The sequence below is a fragment of the Apteryx rowi genome, unplaced genomic scaffold (assembly GCF_003343035.1).
Source record: "Apteryx rowi isolate R43461 unplaced genomic scaffold, aptRow1 scaffold_426, whole genome shotgun sequence".
NCBI classification, from domain to species: Eukaryota; Metazoa; Chordata; class Aves; order Apterygiformes; family Apterygidae; genus Apteryx; species Apteryx rowi.
In genome coordinates, this window is record NW_020450679.1 from 14,909 (window position 1) to 30,384 (window position 15,476).

Genomic DNA, 15,476 nt, shown 5'->3' on the forward strand with positions numbered 1-15,476 from the left:
TATATATATATATATTATCCTTTTATTCATTTACAACATAGCTATTGCTCTTCTTTCATGAAGGTCAGAATGCCTGTGTCTTCCTCAAGGTCTTTGAAGAGATTCCTCCCTTTCCATCCATATACTAGATTTATACAGATCACAAGGAAACTGACATTTTGATACACTGAACATTTATTGTCTTTCACAAGACAAAATGAAATTTCCCCTGTCAGTTAAAAGCCATCAAGATGACTGTAGAGGGGACAGGGTGCAAAATTCCAGTGTACAGTATACACAACAAATTACCTCCCTGACTACCCTGGAAGAAAAAATGATTGATCAATCTCACTGCAACTAAAAAAGCGACAGGATTATAAAATATTTACAGGAAAAAAAAAACAGTACAGAAAATAAAAACTTGACAACCATGTGTGTGTATGAAATCCTGCTAACGTTTTTCCAGCTCCTTAAAAATTTGCTCCACTACCCTCGCCAAAGCACTCATGAAGTGAAAGGTTTCCAGGCAGAGCATTATCATACCGCCTCAGAGTACCATTACCTCCCACCAAGGAAGGGGGAGGACTCGAGGAAAGCAGTATCACCTTCTTGACTGCAATTTCCTTCCACTAAGTGGACATGCTAGCTCTGAAATGAGGTCCTGTCACCCCTCATCTGCTGCGGTCTCTATTCAGAGCATACTGGCAAGTTAACCTGTGGGTAGGGAACTATTCCCTGTCATGCAAGCCCTCTCACTGCTTGCAGGGGGGCCTTTTCTTCTACTCCCTCTGCGGGAGTCTGATCTGTGTTCAGAGAGCAGGAAAGCTGACTAGGGCTATGACAGGTCACAGGAGACCTTCCATTTCCTTCATGAAGGCTTCATACACATCATCCTTTGTCTGTACAGAGATAGGGGCAGACGATCCAGACTTAGGGGCTGCTTTGGTTAACGGGAGAGTAGGCTCATCATCTGGTTTTCTCTGGGAGGCAGCCAAAGCCCCTTTATTCTCCCGGCGCACTCGCAAGGCAGTGGGCACGAAGCGAGTGATCTCTGCCTTGGGGTTAGTGATCTGCGGCTTGGCACTGATAGTGGCTGTAGCTTTCTTCTCAATGGTGGCCGCACTGGTGTCATCCGCCTTGGGACGCTGAATCAAGCTGGGTGGGGCACTCAGCACCCCTGGATTTGGAATGGGAGCTGGTGGGAAAAGCCCAGGTGGGGCAGGTCCTAACGGAGGCACCAAAGGTGGCCGTAACATGCCTGGGCGAGGAGGAGGGATACCTGCAAGAGAAAAAAAGTATGAGCTGGCTCCACACTGGGAGCCTGAAAATCTTTGACAGAAAAGTGCGCAGGCTCAAAAAGTAAAGAAATATCAACAAGATGCAACTGCGCTGGCTTCAGAAACTGTTTTCAATGTTGCACCAACCACTGGTTCCCAAAAGGAAGAAAGAAGAAAAAGTTGAGGAAAGAAAAGTGCTCCTTGGACTTTGAAATCTACAGGTCCCTGCATATTGTTCCACCTCTTTCAAATTACCCTGTTCCAAGCTGAAAATAAAGTTTCTTGGTCAGCTACTTGGCTGAAATTTCAGAATCATCAGAAGTATATGACCAGGCAGCATAAAATCCCCCATCATCATTGCGCTCTGGTATTATTCAGAAACACAGTCCAGCAAAATTGTAAACTCTGAATCCTCCTTCCCCCCCTTTTTTAAGGGCAGATTTCTTGCTAGCAAACTACACAGCAATATTGAATTACTTATTACATAGGAAAAGAGACAGCTATGAGGGACCAACCAGGAAGAACTTCCTAAGGGAGTACTTTTAGCCCCACAGAGGGGAACACAGACAAACTGGTAACAGGGCACTATTTAAAGACAAAAGGAATATCCACTTTTTCCCCCCCATCAGATTTACTGGCTTGATCATCACAGTAAAGGTTCTAAGTGTACTAGGACAATAAAGCAGGGAGAGACCCTGCTCCAAAGCTTTACCTGGTGGGGCAGGAGGTGGCAGACGAGGAGGGGGTCCACGTGGAGGAGGACCTGGGGGCAGACCTGGTGGGGGGCCAGGCGGAGGGCCTGGTGGTCGCCCAGGCGGAGGGCCTGGCGGTAGAAGTCGAGGTAAAGGCCCACGCAGTCCTGGTAACCCAGGAGGTCTCAGGAACGGAGGAGCTCCTGAAAGCATACATACGAAAAAGAGAAACTTCTTTAGTAGATAAAAGAACCATCACATCAGGTAATATTGAAGACCCTTGACATGAACTCAAAAGCTGTGTCTGTTACTAGCCAGCTGCCAGATTAAATACATCTTCTGAAAGTCTCAAGAAGAGACGGCAGTCTTAAGTCAGGGAAAAGTTTCTTGGTAATAATCAGGTATATTCCACTACCTGTGGAAAAGCTCTATTCCCCCCTTAAGAGGCGTGGTGCTAGACCCTTTTCAGCTCCTGGTACTTCCCAACCACACTAAAAACCAAGGTGACCATTTTGATGAGCAGGCATGTGAGCGAATGAGTTTGTCACACTAGCTGTTGTACCAATGCCAAAAGTCTTCCATTAGATGAACGTTTCAGTGATACTGTGTTAAACCTCAAAATCCTGTCACAGTTGGTTTGTCAGGTGGCCCTAACAACTTGCCTTCTTTAAGGATGCAAGTGCAGCTCTGACATCACAGCCACATACTTCAGAGAAATATATAACATCCTGATGTACTGAACCCCAGACAAATATAATGGAACAAGTCCTCTTCCTTATCCCAAACAGCTATTTTATTAGGTGTCTTTTTTTTTTTTTTGATAAACAGAATCACTTTGTCACGCAACTGAATTGAGTTCAGAGTCATTCTGCTCTTAGAACCATACTAAACAGGTGTTACTTCAAAGGTTTTATCATTTCTCCTCTTCAGATTTGTTCAGAAAGATATCAGCATGCTCCAGAACGTATCTTATTCCCAAACCAAACACTCAGCCACATGCTTCCTTTCACCTTGATGCTGCTTGGAACAGGGGTCTTCCCCATGTACTGGAGAAATAGCCAAAAACTGCTACTGAGCTGACATTGTCCAAATTTAAACAGCTAAAAGTGAAAGAACTTTTCACTCTGGAATCTAATTGCCCTTCTAGCCTGAAAAGAAGCAAAAAAAATCATCTTGCTCTAATGAAAGTAACTGTTTTTAAAGTTTAGATCCCTCCTGCCAGGAGATATCAAAAAGAAAACTGAAGGTGGTGGTGGGAAGGAGGAAATACCAGAAAGAACTTTGCTTCTTTCCCCCCACCACCTTGTTAAATCATGTTGTTAGTGTGCCATGTAGAACAAAAAACATTAAAATCATTGTATATACTCTTTCTCAGTACACTCTAACTAAAATATTGGTCTTTGTGATGCAAGTATAAAAGCTCAGGGAACAGATTTAAATACTTTTTTTTTTTTTTTAATTACTAAGCAAACTGTTATCCAGTTCAGGTAAATGGTAACCCCACTAACTTACAGAAAATAAAGTGCTGTCTTTCTCTAGATCCCAGAAACTTTGGTGCTTGCCCTCCAAAAAAATAAAAAATAAAAAAATAAAAAAATAAAATAAAATCATATACCATTTAAAAAAAACCCTGATATTGATCGGATGCTAGTAATCTCTAGGCCTCCCAATATTGATGTAAGTTCAACTTTAATGCTTATTTCATCTGAGGATGGTTTTCTTCCTAATAAGACCAAAATACCTTGAGAGAGTGGAATAACAGAAGCCTTCATACTGCAGCTTGTTTAAAAATAAAATTGGATAGTAGCTCCCAAGCTTCTTTAACCTTTCCTCATGTGGGGGCCAGGGTATCAGTAGAGAGGCACATGGCATTCTGTGGGCTTCTTCATAGTCCAACACTGGCTCTGCTGCTACTCATCAGTGCTACAAATAAGCTAATATCATCAGCCTGACTATAGCTATACTGATCTGATGCCTCAAAAGCAGTGCAGCAATAACAGACACAAGAGACCACATATGTCTCAGCAATTGCCACATTGGGCTCTTGTTCCTCAACCGTAACACATACATACCCATTCTGCAGCTTCGTAACCCCCAACTAAGCGACTATCTGCAGTACTGAGAGCCTGCTACCTTCAAACCAGAGAAAAATAAATAAATAAATCAAGTGTTCACCTGGTGGAGGGCCAGGAGGAAGGCCGGTGGGTGGGCCTGGGGGCCTCAGCGGAGGGGCTGGAGGTGGTCCTAGAGGAGGTGGCCCAGGCATAGGAGGTGCCTGTATCTGAGTTGGAGGAACAGGCTGTGGAGGAGGTTGCTGCTGTTGCGCCTGGGAGGTTGCAGTAGATGACCCACTTTCTGCAAGAGCTTCCTCACTGTGTTGCTGTTGTGATGTCTCTTCAGACTCTGAGTCCTCTTCCTCCTCCTCGTCTTCTTCTGAATATTCTTCCACTTCTCTCCCTTCCTCTGGAATTTCCTGACCTGAAAACAGAGTCATATTTATAAAATCAGCTCTCAGCTACTCTCTTTTTTGAATAGTACAGAGAAACTTAAGTACATAAAATAAAAAATGAAAAACCTCACTTTGAAGGAAAAATAAAACCGACCACATTTAACTACTACACAGAAAAAGCAAAAGCAGCACAGAGTTCTAGGTAGTGCTGCCACCTACAGCTATACTTTCCTGCGAGGACTAAAACTTCTACTACCAAACCTGAACTTGAGCTATGTGATACAGGAGCATAAAAAAGAACAGAGTAACTTCCTATGACCATCTAAAATATGGGTCCACTTAAGACATATCTGTATGACTCACCTGCCATTCGCAACATCATGGCCTGGAGTGGAGTCAGTTCTTTCATGTTCTTTTTCTTTTTTCGTGATTTCCCAGGCATGTCTGCAAACCGTACACTATGACCTAGGGAAAGCAAAGCATGAAGAAAGAGGAAAAAAAATTAGATACATGAAAGTTTTCTACCTGGTGTGGATAATACTTCATTTTAAAGTAATGATGCTCCTAGGTAAGAGTTAACAGTGGTATTACTGACTTTTTAAAATTTTACTAGCCTCTACCACCAGTAGAATTCTCTACCAGTTCAATTTCCCCAAACAAATCAAAAAAAAAAAAAATTAATGTCTAAAAGCATTAGTAATGTGAAATTTAATCACTTTAGAAGTGCTGTTCAAGTCACTAAATAGTGACAATATTTTACACTGAGGCTTATTTTCTGTAGGGTCCTGTGCTAATTTAATGTTTTAGGCCAAACATGGTTTGTGACCTTAATAGTCTAACTCAACTATTAAGGATAGCTCAACCTGGAAAATATGAGGCACACTCAGATATTTCACATCTAGATAGTTTTATACAGGTCCATTTATGCAAAAAAAAAAAAAAAAAAAAAAAAAAAAACTTCAAATTCTCCAAGTGAAGTTTAGGAGAGCTAGAACAGAGTTAATTTGCTAGGAGTGTGTGTGCGCACGTGTACACACATGTATACACATGCACACACACACTTTAAGTCAATAACACAAACACAACCTATATTAAATAATATTCCTCTTTTGACAAATCAAAATTCAATTTATAACTTCCCACCAGACCTGATTTCTTCTCTTCGCCACCTTCTCGCTCCTTGTCATTATCACGATGCAGGAAATCCTCGGCTTCACTGTCTGCATCTGACCTATCGCTGTCACTGTCATCACTGCTCTCATCGTGCTTGTCTTGATCCATATCCTCAGGATAGCCTTCGTCTTCGCTGGTACTGGAGATATCATCATCATGCCCTCGCTGTCCTGCAGGAAGCAAAGTATCAGGAAATGTATAAATTCCAAATACACAGGCGTGAAAGAGTATTTTAGAAGTCTGCCGTTAGAAAACCTCCATATTGATAGAATTAACTTTTTGTCATTCTTTTATTCTTTAATACAGATTATTAAGGAATATTTGGGGGATTCTGTTCATAAGGTTTCTGATTCCTCTAAACTGGCTGGCTAATTTCCGTGAAGACAACTCCTACCCAAAACTCACTGGTTCATTTCTGTTCAGCAATTTTTTCCCCCTTTGAAATACTTTGATCTTTTCTGGTACACAGGAAAGCTGATCACTTCACTGGCAAAAGTTTAGACATGATACAATAACTGCATGAAAAAAGGGACTCTAGCAAGTGCATGCCCAGGTTTGTTTCAGTTCTCTTGAGAAAAGGAAAAGGTTTCTCTGAGAAAGTTAATATATATACATATATATATAAAAAATTTATATATATATATATATATATATATATATATATATATAAAATATATATTTTTTAAAAAAAAAAAAAACACACACACCCTGCAATGTTTCAGCCTTGTTAAGACTGTAGTGGAGGATATCCAGCCTATGCAACATAACGAAGAAAACAAGTACCTGAAAGTTTTAATTAGTAGTTTCAGCATCTAAAGATATAGATGCTAACAAAACTGCAGATATTAAACTATGAAATATACCAGAATCACCTCACTGGCACAATCACTTACGATGAAACCCTCCTCAGGTAGTATAAACACCCATATTTCCCAAAGAACACCTTGGCTAAGGTACACTATGTTTACAGTAGAACTATCTGTAGCAAAATAGAGAAGTCTAGGAAAAATGAAGACAGAGACAAAGAGGTCTTTTTACCTGCTTCAGAACTGTAAGAAATATCTTCTTCTCGCCTTCGAGGAGCCATCTCCAAGGTGAAACCCACCTTACGCCCATACATTTGTAGGACTTGAGGCGGGGGTGGCCCTGGAGGAGGTCCAGGGGGCTTCCTGCCTGGAGGTAAACGTGGAACACCAAGTCCAGGAGGTGGAAGTACAGAAATGGCCCGAACTGGTGGTCTGGAAATAAAAAAAAGGAAACAAACCCAGAAGAACACAGACATACACAAACATGAGATTAATAGAATTCTTTACTCCTTCTCTCATCATTGCTTCTACAGAAACATTCTATAAACAGATATGAACGTTTAAAAAAAAAAAAAAAAAAAAGCTTTGCCTCAAGAAGTTTACAGCCTCATACAAAGACACAATTGCTGAAGATCAGACAAAAGAAAGTTTCTCAGAAGACAATATAAGAGAAGACTGAAATAAACTGAACACTGAATCCCATCACAGAAGCCGAATGAAGACCTCAGAAAGTCAGTGAAAACAGAAGACTATTCAGAAAGAAATAGTCTAGAATAAGAAAGCACACTAGCAAGTAAAGTAGAATACTAGCAAGACAAAAGAAAACATACAGAGCAACTTAAGGGAGCATTTAGGTTCAAACAATGTGGCAGGGCTTTAAACTGAATTGATACACAGAAAGACAAATGCTAGAAGACAGTGTACTACTCGTAAACCAGATTAAACAAAAAAAATGTAATACTAGGCAAAGATTAAGAAAGGATTTGGCAAAAAAAAAAAAAAAAAAAAAAAAAAAAAAAAAAAAAAAAAAAAAAAAAAAGTTTGGAAAAAAAAAAAAAAAAAAAAAAAAAAAAGTACAATTCACTCTCTCAGAATCTCCAGTTTCCACTACTCAATATTACCTCTACCAGTAACATCTAGCTCCTCCCCAGTAATACAAGCACTGCTTTTCACTTCCACTCCAAGCTTCTTACCCATAAGCTGATGTCTTCTTCAGGATAGAAGGTGGCTGGGCCCCAGGAAGGGGAATGTCCTGTATGAGGATGTTGGAGGGTGCATGTGGCATATCTGGTAAGGGGATACTTTCCACTTCAACGTGCTGAGCATTCTGGGGAGACGGAGGGGAAGGAAGAGAGAGAGAGAAAGAGAGAGAGGGAGAATGGGTTAATCCCACAGAAGCTACCAAACAGCTTCTTTACACTACAGGATACAAACACATGGGACCTGCCATCACTTGCCAAAGGTGCCTGTTCTGATAGCATGTTATCTTGCAGCAGTCCAAGCCAAAGATATTTGGAGAAAATCAATCATAAAAGCCTCCAGTGCAAGACACACCACATGCAGCACACCTGTGAAAGGCTTTAGTATTTTAACCCAAACCCAGCCAGGTTTCCATCCCCCTTTAGACCTTCAGTCCCCAAAGCAAAGATGCTGAAGACAACTATGCCTATATCTTTTGGTTATCCAGAAGGCATGAATCACAGGCTGCTGCATGTTCCAAAGGAAAACCTTACAGATGTTTGCACTTGGGCAACATTACGTTCTCCAATATGGTAGGGAGGAATTTCAAAAGAAGCTCTTAATGAGAATCCTCTGGCATTCATTTAATTTCCTTCAACAGAATTAGCTGAAATTCACAGAACAATCTACTGCACTTTCACAGATAAAGCTCCCTTCATTTGTAACTGTCACACCTGAAGAGGGGACAAAGTATATGCTACCACAGCTACAGGTCTATAATTATAAGCAGCATTACCTTGACAGCATCAAAATACTGGCTGAGTTGTGATCTCTTCTGCTCATACTCCACTTCCAACTTGCGCAGCTCTTTATAGATGTCAGGATTCTCCTTCTCATAGAGCCGCAAGATACGCTCGAAAGTCTCACGCAGTTTTTTGCGTTTATCCTTTAACACTTTTTCATTAAGTTGTGGCTGCTGTACGGGGTTAAACTCTAATCCAAGACAGCAAAAAATAAAACAAAAATTCAGAAGATATTCTACTCTACAACTGTGATGAATGAAACAACTTTAAAAACAAACAACTTTCAATTTCTATTTTCAGGAAGTCTTCAGCCTTAAGACAACCCCGTCCTTCAACTCTAATCCGCCACACAACCTACTCAGTCTTTATTGCAGCCATCTTCTCCAAAAATTTTGCCTTCAGAGACAACAAACCACTTCATGATTTGAAGTCCTTAATTATTCATAGAATCTCCCTCTCACAGAGTTTCTAATAGGAAAGAAAGAGGTTTACTCTGCCTCTTTTAGTCTCTCAACTGTCCCTAAAAACTATTCTTCTGTGTCTACAAAAAAAACACTGCTTAAGCCCAACAGCTAGTACTACTCACTCACCCATCTCATCCAATTTTTCCATGTCCCGGATAATCTGCTTTGGATCTTTCATCTTTAGCACAGCTGCTCGTACCATCATCCGTTGCTTTTTGTTCTGAGAATATCAGAGATCAAGGGGATGAGAAAAATGTCACAGAAAAGACAGAACCTTTGTATCAAAGACTTGTCTCTCAATATTCCCAGCCTGAAAAAAAGGGCATTTTAAAATGCCTTGCAGATATTAATCACAGTACAATCAAAAGCAAAGGTAATTAAAACTACTGGGAGTTTTAATTCCACTCTCTATTTATAAATACTTCCATAATTCAGTCACTCCAATTAAGACACATATAACCAGCAAGTTAAACCAACTAACCAAAGGGGTACAATAAAATATGCCAACAAATACGTAAGGTTTTTTTTTTTTTTTAATTTCTAAGAACTTACAATAATGCTTTGAAAAGTCTTAATCATCTCAAGTTAAAATACAGTAGAACAAAGAGATACTGTTACTCGAAACCAAATTTCTATTTCCTTAAAGTATTTGTTTAGACAGTATTTTCCAAAGTGAATCTTGCAAAATCAACTGAAACATCTGCAGTCTACTCATTGGTCATGGCCCATTACAATTACAAACATGATGCACCATACAGGGGATGCCAAATAAATGTTCCTGATCTCTTTATTTACCTTCTTTAGTTCCCTTTTCCGAGCTTCCTTACCTAGAGAGGGGAAAAAAGGAAAAGAAAATAACTTGAAAGAGACAACCATGTCCATGAAGAACCTCTCCCTAATCAGGGCTACTGCCCTGTGTCTCAACAGTTGACTTGTTTTACACAAAAACATAACTTTTTATCTCATTCTCACCGAGAGAGAAATATGACTAGAAATAAAATTCTATTTCATTTGTGTTGTACAGAAAGAAAAAGACTGGAAATATCACCATGTCTTGTCTGTTTCTGTACAGACAAGAACTACGGACAGCAAGTCATAACGGTATTTGCAGTCATCAAAGGACTGCTGCCCAGAAGCTGCCTGTAACAACAGACAATGAATTGCACTTTAAAACAAAACACATTTTGAATACACATCTAAAATAAAGCATATTCATAATGGCAGTCTGAGTATTGCTATCTGCTTAGTGTTGATAACAGGCCAGACACGTTACCAAAAGGAAAAAAAAACAGGATTAGATGATTTCCTCATCCAAACAGAGTATTTACAAAATTTAACACATTCCTCAGATTCTAGCTTCAGACAGATTAACTATACCACAAGCTTGCAGTTTAGCTGACAGCTAAGTAAAGAGGCCTTAGAACACTTATAACTAAAGTAAAAGCTAAGAGACAGATACTGCACAGCAACAACAGCATGCAAGCGAGTAGCTCTCTTGGGAAGTTTTTATAGCAACCAAAACAAAGATAATATTTCTGAAATTTGGGGAAATCAGTTCATATTCACATACGAGGACTTTTCTTTCTGAGATAAAGGTGGTTTGTTTGTTTTTTTTAAATCTGTCACTCCAGGACCCCATGTTCATATCCATTTAGCTTTTATGGATACTTACGGGCCTGATCCGTGGGATTCATGAACTTCCCACTCTTGGTGGATGATGTAGATCTCCGCCCCATCTTGACCTTTTTTCTTCTGTCTCAAAAAATAAAAATAAAAAAAGACCTGGAAAAGATAACAAAGTCTCATATCCTGTGCACCAATAGTGTGAGAATGATTATTTCCCCTCTCTAAATCAGTAGGTTACTCCCTCAAATACTTGTCAGCTCTTCAAATCCTAGCACAACCTCAGGCATTTATAACAGAATCACCCTATTTTAAACAACAACCAGTTAGTTATTCACTTCAAGAGTCAAATCAAGAAGCTTCCAGCTTATGTCATTTGGGGGAAGGGGGGGGGGAAATCACACATGTTATGCTTTTCTAAGAGCACATCAGAGACCTTCTCATTTTTCATTTACTCCCACAAGAGCTCTCCAGTTTTTACCTTCTCATTCCTCTCCATTTCATATGCTTCCTGTAAATTTCCTCCTTTCCTCACTTCTAAGTTGTCCATGATTCTTCTTCCCCATACCCATTGTATCCATCAGCAAGTATTCTGCACACATTCACATCTCTTTCTCCTCACCACAAACCACTGCCATGCTATTGCCCTTATGCTCTCTACCTCCATATCTCCACCAGTATCATTTTAAGCTATAGTAAAATGGACAGAGAAAGGCAAGATTATTCTGGAGTTACTTCCTGTTTTCAAACAGTTTTTTTTTTTAATTCACAGATGACTACTGATGTCATAACTACAGCTGTGCATGCATCCTTTCTCACAATTCTAACCTGCATTTTCTCCCCCCCATCCAAAACCACACCACAAAAAATACACAACAGGTTCCATCCCAAAAACTAAAACATTCTGCAAATTGGGAGTTGATGGAATGCAGCTTTCAAGTCACCATACTGCATCCAAACAGGCAGTGTCCAAACACAGTGAAAGACTTCATAAGTTCAGTCCAAAGTTCTCGACACCCTTGCCGCAGCTTGCCCCACACATCCTTCTCCCCTCATTGCAAAAGCTGCCACTTTCAAACCACTACTGATTCATGTACCTCACCTCATCTACTATAAAGAAATTTAAGCATAAGTCTCGTTTAGGGTTTCAGCACCTCACAGAATAGATTGCTAACAAGCTCCAGGGATTAACTGCACTCAGTGCACTGTTCAGCAAAAGTCCACAGAACTCATGGCTCTTACTACCAGACTATGCAAACAGCAGGCCAACTGTGAGCAACAGCACCCCACGATCTGTGATCACCAATAACACATATGTCCTACTTACAAAAATAACTCACATTGATAGATTTCTTTGCAAGATACTATAATTTCTTTAGCTAGGAATGCTTAGAGGGCAGACCTACGAGTTGCACATGCACGCTGCACTTCCCAGATTTATAACATTGACAGTAGGGAACCGGGGTAGAAAGCATCCCATGAGGAACACGAGAGTCTCCGCTCCGCTTCCCTCCCCTCCGCTCCCCTCCCCCAACCGGGGGTGGGGGGAAGGAGGGAGGGAGGGAAGGTGGTACCGTATGCCACCTTCCTCTGCCCGCTTCGCTTCGCTTCCCTTCCCCTCCCCTCCCAGCGCCGCTCCTCTCACCCTGCGCCTGGCCGGGCCGCGCAGATCCCTCCCGCCGCCGCCGCGGCCTCTATAACGGCGGCACTCCTCGTTGCCGCGGCCGCGCCGCCATCTTGAACCCGAACAGAGTGGCGCACCGCCGTAAAGAGCGACTGCCGTGCCGCACCGCCCAGAACGGCTCTCTGGAAGTAGCGCGCCACCTCCGACTCTATGATTCCGCTCCTCTTCTCTCCCTTGCACGGGGACTGCTCTATGGTTTGGCTGGCGGGAGGCCGGGGTGGGGTCACGCGGCGGAGGGGGCGGGCCGGCGCCGCCCCGCGAGGGGGGGAGGGGCAGGGCTCGACGCGCCGCGCGCGGGCACAGAGCCATGTGATCTGGGTGTCCATTAGGCGCGGCTATTGCCTCAGGGGCCTCAGGTGGGGGAGGTGCCCTAGCTCTGGCCGGGGGGAGGTGGGTCGCTCCCTGCCCCTGTGTCCCTCGGGGCCAGGAAAGGCTGTGAGGGCAGGCTGTGGGGCTGGAGGGGAGGGAAAGTTCAGGGAGGAGGTCGTGTCTTGACATAGAACTATCTGAAAGAAAAAATTGGGGAAGCAGGAGGGATGGAGGGCACTCGGGGGTGGAGGAGTATTACAAAAATTGAGAGGTTAAAAAAACAGAGGGCCAGGGGAAGGTGTGCAGAGTGAGCCTAGGCTATGTGATGTTTGGTCTGTAGCATCTGGAGTTACAGTTTAAATTGATGAACTGATGATGGCTTGACTGCTTTGAGAGAAAAAGGCAATAAAAATCTGAGCCTTTATGAGATTTTTTCACTTTAATAGATACTAGGCAGAGATTATTTTCCTTTTGAGCAACAAATAGGCACATTTCAATCTGTTTCAGTTTCTTCTTTGTAAACTCATATGCTAGAAGGAAATGGCTACAAATGATGTTTAGTAACATCTTTAGCAGTTCAATGAGTATTTCCCAGCCTTAGGAAGAAGAAGAATGCCAATTCTGTAAGACAAAATCAGAATATAAACCTTTGGGGGAACTCTTGTACAGCAATGATATTCACCAGATAACTTGGGCCATACAAAGAGTACAGGAGAGCTAGTTTCCCACCAGCAGAGAGCACAGAAGCTACTCTCCATGCTCGCCTTTTCCTGCAGCTTCCCCCCCCCCCCCCATGGAAACCCCTGCAGCAAACTGGTGACCAGCTTTGCGGAAGCTGATGGACACTTGGTGGTAACTGTTCTCACTGCACAAAGTGTTTCTCCCAAAAAAGTCCCTGGGCATATGAGCACGCGTGAAGAACCAGGATAAAAAAATATGTGAAACATCTCTTTGGTTAACAGTTGCATCAGTGTGAATAAGGAGGGGGGAAGCAGCATAGTGTGGGTGCAGGCTAAAAGAATAAACACGCCAGGGGAGACAGAGTAGGAAGGACATTCTTCCACACACAGATGTACCTAGAAGCTAGTAGAGGAGGCTTGCAGAGATGGTCTGATCTCTGAGCATGAGTTACAGATCACCTGGTTTGGGGTGAATGGGCAGTGTTACCCCAAAGTGTTAGGGCTTTTCAAATAATGAAGACTTAGATGACAAACTGGGAACATTACTAAGAATCTCTGCAGGGTGGATAAAAGCAAGACTATGCACTAAGCATCGCGTTAACATCAATATTAGTCACAAACTATACAAAATCTAAGTTAGAAGATGATCAGTCCAGCAGCATCTACAAAGCCAGGTTTCTGAGAGCTCCAACTGTCCCAGAAGTCCTGCTCACCACGTATGTAGCACCTTTGGGGCATGTTCTTTTGTGTTGTTCTTGTTACTGGGTAGAATTAGTTGCAGAACAGATTTTGGTTGCAACAATCCAATATTTCTACACAGGTGTGAAAGCAGCTTACACTGCTTTGGGCTGGTTTACAGTTCCTTTTCTTCTTTGAGCTTGTTCTTATTTAAAATACCTATGATATACAATTTTAATTTTTAATCCTTTGTTCACAACAAATGAGTGAGCAGAAGGAGAGTGCCTGAGGGGGCTGTGATGGGAACATTATGGCCATGCACATCAAGTCTTTGTCATATGCATGAAAGGAGTACCATATCATTGGAGAGGGAGGTACCAATGCTTTGCAGATTGCCTCTTCCTCATGGGCTGGGCCTGTTGTCATGACATTACTGGGCTCAGTGGGGGATGTGTTAGTGCAGCAATCCTAATTTAGGTTTCTCCCAGGAGTCTGCTGACTTGGAGCTCAGCAGGAGCTAGATTACAAAGGACATCAAGCACAGACATCTCCAAGCACCTCAAGTGACAAGCTGGATCCAGGGCAGCTCTCTGTCAAGAGCCACAAAAACTGCATGTGTGCAGGGCTGTGCCTCACAAGTGCTTTGTTTATTGTTGGAGAGAAATTTCTGGGCCTGACCAAACACATATTTGGCCAATTAGATATCTGTCCTGTAAGAAATGCTGCCAAACAACTACTAGACAAGGAGAAACATTGTCCAGCCTGTAGAGTTCCCATGCAACCTGTGTCCATATTACAATAGTACTGTCACATTTCACTTGGCCTGAATGTACTTCTGTCACTCAGAGAGGTAGCACCAGAGGGTCTAGAGCAGAAGCATCAGCAGTTTGGCCCCAAACTGGGTATGGCATCTTCAGAGAAACAAGCGTGAGATTTATCAGAGGGCAAGAGAAAGCAGATAATCGTTTCCTATTTTGAGGGGAAGTATTTCAATTACCTATCACACACAGAGTGAGCTAGGCTGTTTCTGCTCTGCTGGATGCTCCCCCTTGCATTTAGCCAGTTGAATGCACACTGCACTGAGTGTGAGAACCAGTAACTAATGACAAGGAATATATAACTGGCAGTAATACAGGCAAATCCCAGAGATTTTCTTATTCCTGGGGTTGGGGGAAAGAGTTGGGGGGGGGGTCCCCCAAGCTAATTTGCAGGTTTCTTACCTCAAAACAGCCTTGTCTGGCTGGGGCATCTGTGAGGTCATGGGCCCCGTCCTAGCTCATAGGGTTGCTGGCCAGGCCTCTGTGAGGTCATGGCCTCCTGCTCTATAAGCAGCGGCCTGCGGGCTGCCAGCGTCCTCAGCGTCTTTAACATCTTGTGGACATGAGGACACCTTCCACGCCTGCTTTCTCAAGGAACCCATCTTTCCTTTGAGCCCACCAGCAACAAGGATCTATCAAGAAGTGAATGGCGACTGTGTGTCTTTACAGTCTTCATTGCATATGCCCATCCCCCAACACGGCTTAGAATTTGCTTTAAAGAAAATGTGGACGAACTGCCTGAAAAATATGATAGAATTCTGTTTGTCTGACTCCAATATTCTCCTACAACAGTGGTTGGCAACTTCACAAAGGTATGTACCGAGCTGGTGTTTCTTCTTCCTAAATTAGAATGTACAGGTAC

General features: G+C 42.3%; 1 protein-coding gene across 1 annotated transcript; it reads right to left on the reverse strand.

The window, feature by feature from the left end:
* Window positions 1-12,322, reverse strand: WBP11 (WW domain binding protein 11). Its single transcript, XM_026076084.1, has 12 exons — window positions 12,091-12,322; window positions 10,495-10,604; window positions 9,618-9,649; window positions 8,949-9,042; window positions 8,352-8,548; window positions 7,570-7,703; window positions 6,609-6,808; window positions 5,546-5,740; window positions 4,761-4,862; window positions 4,124-4,426; window positions 1,969-2,151; window positions 1-1,258 (listed from the first exon to the last, which is right to left on the reverse strand). Exons 2-12 carry the CDS (start codon window positions 10,556-10,558, stop codon window positions 825-827), a joined length of 1,938 nt encoding a protein of 645 aa, XP_025931869.1. The 5' UTR covers window positions 10,559-10,604; window positions 12,091-12,322; the 3' UTR covers window positions 1-824.
* Window positions 12,323-15,476: the final 3,154 nt, after the last annotated feature.